Source organism: Sinocyclocheilus grahami, unplaced genomic scaffold (genome assembly GCF_001515645.1).
Source record: "Sinocyclocheilus grahami isolate Dianchi unplaced genomic scaffold, SAMN03320097.WGS_v1.1 scaffold669.1, whole genome shotgun sequence".
NCBI classification, from domain to species: Eukaryota; Metazoa; Chordata; class Actinopteri; order Cypriniformes; family Cyprinidae; genus Sinocyclocheilus; species Sinocyclocheilus grahami.
The window spans coordinates 491,639-497,895 of record NW_015505848.1 but is presented as its reverse complement, the minus strand read 5'-3'; the positions used below and the strand labels follow the sequence as shown (position 1 = coordinate 497,895).

The 6,257-nt window shown below is 33.5% G+C and overlaps 1 protein-coding gene across 1 annotated transcript in view; it reads left to right on the top strand.

Annotated features, from left to right (window-relative positions):
* The first annotated feature begins 396 nt into the window (after positions 1 to 396).
* Positions 397 to 6,257, top strand: part of LOC107558981 (PDZ and LIM domain protein 5-like) — a 38,747-nt gene continuing 32,886 nt past the window's right edge. Inside the window, exons 1-2 of the mRNA XM_016242692.1 lie at positions 397 to 533; positions 2,179 to 2,672. Coding sequence (XP_016098178.1) covers positions 2,617 to 2,672 — 56 coding nt within the window. The 5' untranslated portion in view covers positions 397 to 533; positions 2,179 to 2,616. The remainder of the gene's footprint in view (positions 534 to 2,178; positions 2,673 to 6,257) is intronic.

Here is a 6,257-nt window from a genome sequence, read left to right as displayed (position 1 = left end):
CACACACACACACACACACAGGTTTGTTTTTGTGAAAAGTGGGGACTCTCCATAGGCGTAATGGTTTTTATACTGTACAGACCGTATATTCTATTGCCCTACACCAACCCTACCCCTAAACCTACCCCTCACAGGAGACTTTGTGCTATTTCAGATTTTCAATACACTCCATTCTGTGTGATTTATAAGCGTTTTGAAAAGTGGGGACATGGGGTAATGTCCTGAAAAGTCACCTTCTCCTTGTAATACCTGTCATACCTTTGTCATTATACAAATGTATGTCCTCATTTGTCACAAAAACGCGGACACTCACTCACACTCACACTCACACTCACACACAGACACTCACTCTCTCACACACACACACTCACTCACTCACTCACTCGATCTGGACTTCTGTCAAACTTATGCTGTTATTTACATATTGACTTTTATTCATTCAGCAGATCATTGTTTTGTAATCATGAGGTCTTGTTAAACATCTGTTCTGTCTTTGCAGATCTTCCAGTGTCACTAAAACGGACACCCCCAAGGTACGAAAACTTCAAACGACATAATTATATGTAATGCGTGTCCTAACCAGGTGCAACATTAGCGTTTATAGTATCAGGTAATTTGGCAGTAAAATGTGATTTTAAAAAGTGTTTAAATATACAACAGAGTGCTAATAATTACCAAAAGAAAGTAGCTCATGATTAAGCCCTTTTTTGTATTTATTTATTTTTTTGTTAATTTTTTTTATTCTTTTCTTTTCCCTTTAGGGTTAGGGTTCTTTATAATTAGCATCATATGAAAACAAATTATCTATTATATTGTATGTTTGTATATGTATATTGCAAAGTTTGTGTGCTTCTGCTACATTTTTAGAGAAAGAAAATCTCACTATAAACCCCTTTTAGGCATTATGTAGCTGATGATGACAAAAAAAGTTGTTCTCCATTTTTTTATGTCAATTAAATATGCACATTAAATAAGCTGACCGAATATGATTGGGTTTGCTTAAACCATTTATAACCTTTCCCTAATAAAAAGGTGTCTGTGACATTTAGTGTCAAAGAAGCAGTGAAATGCTGTTTGAAATGACAAAATCACAGCCATTAAGAGTATATTTTAATATACGGCAATGCTCGTTTCAATGAGATTTCACTGTGGGCGGGGCCTCCCGGTGCATTATGACAGAATATAAATGAGGCGACCAATCAAATGTCTCATCACACAGCACTTGTCATGGCTGGTGAGATTTGTGGGTTTGCATCACACCTGGTTAGGACACGTGTGCTGAGCGTGTGCTGCATGATCTACTGCATGACACTGAAGATCTGCTTCCCCTCATTACAGTCCGGTAGTAGGAGAATATTTCAGTTATACGGTCTCATTTATTATAGTTAACTAAGTTCTTTATTTTTTATATTTTATTTTAGTTAATTTGTTTTTCTTTTTAAAGAAAAGTTTTCATTTTCGTTTAGTTTAACTGGATGTACTAAAGTAACAAACCGAAATAAAAATGAAAAACTATAGATAAAATGAAAATTAAACTAGACAAAAACAAAAAATGACAACATGTAAAAACGGAACCAAATTGAATATAAAAATTAAAACCGAAAATATAAAAATAAAAAAACTCATTCAACGCATCAATAGAAACTATAATTTAATATTAAATAACACAGATTCACTATATAATTAACAGTATAGACATATTTATTTTATATATTTTTTAATATGAAAGTTTGTCATTTTAGTTTGTTTTTTAAATGTCTATATATTTTTCAATTTTATTATAATATTATAATAATTTTTTTTTAAATATAATATAATTAATTTTATTTAATATAATGGTTTTAATTTATTTCAGTTAATTATTTTAGTACATAATTAAACTAAATGAAAATTGGGAACTAGCTAAAAAATTTTACTTTTATAATTTTATTTCAGTTAATGTTTATTGTATTTCAAGAAATGGAAATGTTCTTTTATGGCTTTAGTTAACTATAATAATGTGAATTAAAATGAATCCTGTAATCAATTAGTCATGCAAATTAATTGGCCACAGACTGTATGTTAAACCACATGTGAAAGAGTGACGTGAGCGTGCTTTAGGGCTGTAATGAGGGACTCCTGCATGCGTGTGCTGTGTGACGTGAGCATGTGTTGCATGTGTTTCATCACTTCCTGTAGGAGGCACCGCTGGAGATCATAAAGCCCGTGCCCATCAGCAGCCCCGCCAGCCTCGCCCCGGGCAGCAGCGCCTACAATAAGACGGCACGGCCCTTCGGTGGGACCACTAGCACCGTCAGATCAGTCAGTCCGTCCCCGGCTGCACCCAAAGCCTCCATCCCTTCCGCCTCCTCTGCGTTCACCCCAGCTGCTCCGTCCCAGCAGCCTCCTCAGCCTCCCTTCCCGCTGGGCGCCAGCCGCGTGCTGTCCTCTCCGAGCTCCGCCCCCAAACCCGCATCCGGCCACTCCCCCTTTGCGAACTCCTCCTCCGCATCCTCCTCTGGCTCCTCCTCCCCGGCGAGAGTGACAGCTCTGCCTCCGGCTCCCGCCGCTCCTCTTCCGTCCGTCTATAACACGCCCATCAACCTCTACTCCAATGCGAACGCGTGCGAGGTGGCCATGGGCCAGAGACGCGGCCTGCTGGAGAGCAATGCCACAGGAGAACAGCACAACGGGTAGGTGGAGCATCCCGACCGGCCAATCAGAATCTACTTCCTGTGCTTCATACTTCTACTTCCTTCCTCACTGTTCTCAGAGGGCTTGCTTTGGTCTGTTATTCAGAAAGGGCTTTAATGCCTGGTAAAGGAATATTCTGGGTTACTCTGTGAACAGTATTTGTGACACTTCTATTAACACAGAAAATAATCTCAACTAATGAGGGGTTTAAAAATTGAGCGACCGAGCAGTGTTATAAACTATATAGATGTGTTTAAAAAAAAAAATTAAAAAAGACAAAAACGCACCACAATTACTACAACATCACTATAATGAAAACCAAAAATAGCGAATAATATTCATATTTTAAATGAATTTTTATTTCCGTTTTAGTTATTTTTTAGTATCAGGTTAAACTAAATGTAAAAGAAACGTTGCCTTTTTGCACCTAGCTGAAATAAAATAAGTTTAAGTTTTTTTTTTTTTTTTAAATGTTATTTAATAAATATTTATACAAATTATTTTTTATATTATAATTTATTTTAAAGTGTTTTTTTTTATGGTTTTAGGTTTAGTTAACTATAAAGACCCTGGGACAGAGAAAAATTATTAATTTATTATGAAATATTTATTTTGAAATTAAGTAAATTAATAAATTTATTCAAAATTATAATCACATGTTTAGCTTATAAGTAGTAGTAATCTATTTATATATATATGTATATGTATATATATATGTGTGTGTGTAACTTTTACTTTTTAACACCTTTCAATTATTTACATTAAGTATTTTAAAATTATTATTTGTATTTATTTTATTTAACTTAAGCACATTAACTAACATTGCTACATTAAATACAGCATGTTATTAGTTCAAAAGTCAGACATTAGGAATTTAGAAATCTCATAAATGGTCTATTCTTCTATTGGTTCGACAGACAAGTAAGCCCCGCCCCAAGCTCACATTATTGGTTATTAATTACGGAGTCTTGATTTGATGTATTATATTTGATATCTTTTGCTTGAAAACCGTGGACATAGAATCCATGCATGTGATCCAGCTAGTTTTGGTTAAAGCACTTAAAAAGGAATTATTCAGTAAAATATGTGTTATTTGAGTTGTCTAAAACATCCTTTTGATGTGGGACTGCTGTTTTAGACGTCGGTTGCTGATGTGTAATTGCTGTTTGTTTGAGTTTGCTCACATAAACAGTACTTTATGGATAATTACGTCACGCCCCTTTAGTTATAATTATTTTCTGTGGTAACCGAGAGCATGTTATAGAGTTGAAGTTGTAAATAAAGCAGAATATTCCCTCTACGGTTGTCAGGGAATCGCAGTCTGCGGGATGTTTTGAGCAGCTCTCTGTGGGGAAGCGTGTGGGGAAAATTGGGAGCCAATGTGAAAAGTGATGGTTTTCCAAAACAACTGCAAATCACTTATTCAGTGAGATGAGCTAGTGTGACGAATCTGTACAAAATCAGCGCTGTTAGTTCATGTGCGTTTCTGGATCAGTGTTTTCATTGTTAAAAAATATTATTATTTATGGTTACATTTATTATTATCTTTTGCTATATTTATTTTAGATTTTTAAATAGTTTTTATATCATTATTATTAAAAATGAAATTTTCCATTTATTTTTAATTTAGAATTAAATATTCAATTATTATTATATTGCATTATCTTTTTTGTTTGTTTATTTATTTATTAAAAAATGTAGTGTATTTTAATTATTTGTATTGATAATAATAATTTATTATCCATTGTAGTATTTTTTTATTTAGATTTGAAATTTTAATTGCTGTTAATTACATTTATTTTTAACTTTTTTGTTATGTTAGTTTATTATTATTATTTTTTATTTTTTTTAATTTGTATTCAGATTTAAATTAACTTATTATTATATTATTATTACATAATTATCTTTTATTTTAGATATTTATTAATATTTATATTTATTTAGATTTAAAGATCAAGTTATTACATTTATTGTATTTTGTTGCATTTAGTTTAGATATTTTTTGATATTTTTGATTAATTCAATTTAATTATTCATCGATTTATGATTTATTTTATTAAGATTTAAATGTAAAATCTAGATTTAAAAGCACATTTTTAATGTGTCTTCACCTTATGTGGTCTTGTTTTCGTAGACTGGTTTTATTTACGCGCTCACTATAGTTTTGAGATGGAAGTCAACAGCAGATCACAGAAAGCTCGTAACGCACTAATGAGTCCTTCATCTTCTGTGTGAGAGCGAGCGCGTTCCCTCATGTGGTTTCACTGCTCCCAGTATAAACACGTAAACCGTGTGTCCCTCATGCTGAGACTCGGATAAACAAAACACGAGAAACGAGCTCATGCCACTCGTTCTGCGCCGCTTTAGATGCTTCGTGTTGAATATCAACTTGTATAATGCGTTGAGTTTTTAACGGCTTCGAGAATTTGGAACGGATCAAAATATCTATTTGAAATACTGCCGCATGTCGCTCATGTCAACTCTGCATTCGTGCTGGTTTTGGCCACGTCCTTCATAATATATTATTATGAGCTTCCTGGTTCCAGTGATGAAGTCAACAGGAAAAGAGGAGGAAGAAATCCCTGCAACGCTGATGGATTATCCAGAGATCCTCTTTATAAAGCAGTAGTTCACACAAAATCATTTGAACCTTTTTGTTTCAAAGCCTGTGACTTTGATGTAGAAACAATTTTCACTCAGAGATGGCTAGAAAATACCAATTAGTATCCCGGGAGAAGCAGCCGGAGTGAGTTTTGACTCATGTTCTCACTCAAATTAACGTCATTAACTCTCTGATGAGGGAAAGAACCGTAGTTCTGTGTGCTGCATTCATGGACGTCTTTGATGGATCCGAAAACACTGGGAGTTTGTTTCTGTGTGTGTGTGTGTGCGCGCGCGCGGATAAAGTCAAAGCGTGTGTGTGTGTGTGTGTGTGTGTGTGTGTGTGTGTGTGTGTGTGCGCGCGCACTGATGAAGTCAAAGCATGCGTGTGTGTGTGTGCACTGATGAAGTCAAAGCATGCGTGTGTGAAACCTGAAACTTACGCAAACACATGAACGCAAAATATGATTTTATTTTTGTCTAATTTTCCAGTATAAATACTTAAGCATCCTTAAAACGAGATGCAAATTGTTTAAGATAAGACTTGTTTTCAGTGTGTATTAATTGACTATTTTGTAATAAAAATGTATTTATTTTTAATTTAGCAGATGGTTTTATTTAAAGTGACTTAATACATGTAATTTTTTACACTTATTTTAATTATTTAGCAGATGCTTTTATTCGAAATGACTTAAATTTTTATTTTGTTTATTTAACCTTTTTTTTTATTCAGTGACTTAAAAATAAATGTAAATACATTTTTATTTTATTTATTAAGCAGATGCTTTTATTCAGTGACAAAAATAGATGTAGTATTTTTATTTCATTTTTATTTGTTTAAAGTGACTTAAAATAGATGTGATTTTTATTGTATGTTTATTCATTTATCTGATGCATTTATTTAAAGTGACTTAAAAAATTGTGTGTGTGTGTGTGTATGTGTATGTATGTGTGTGTGTATATGTGTGTGTGTGTGTGTGTGT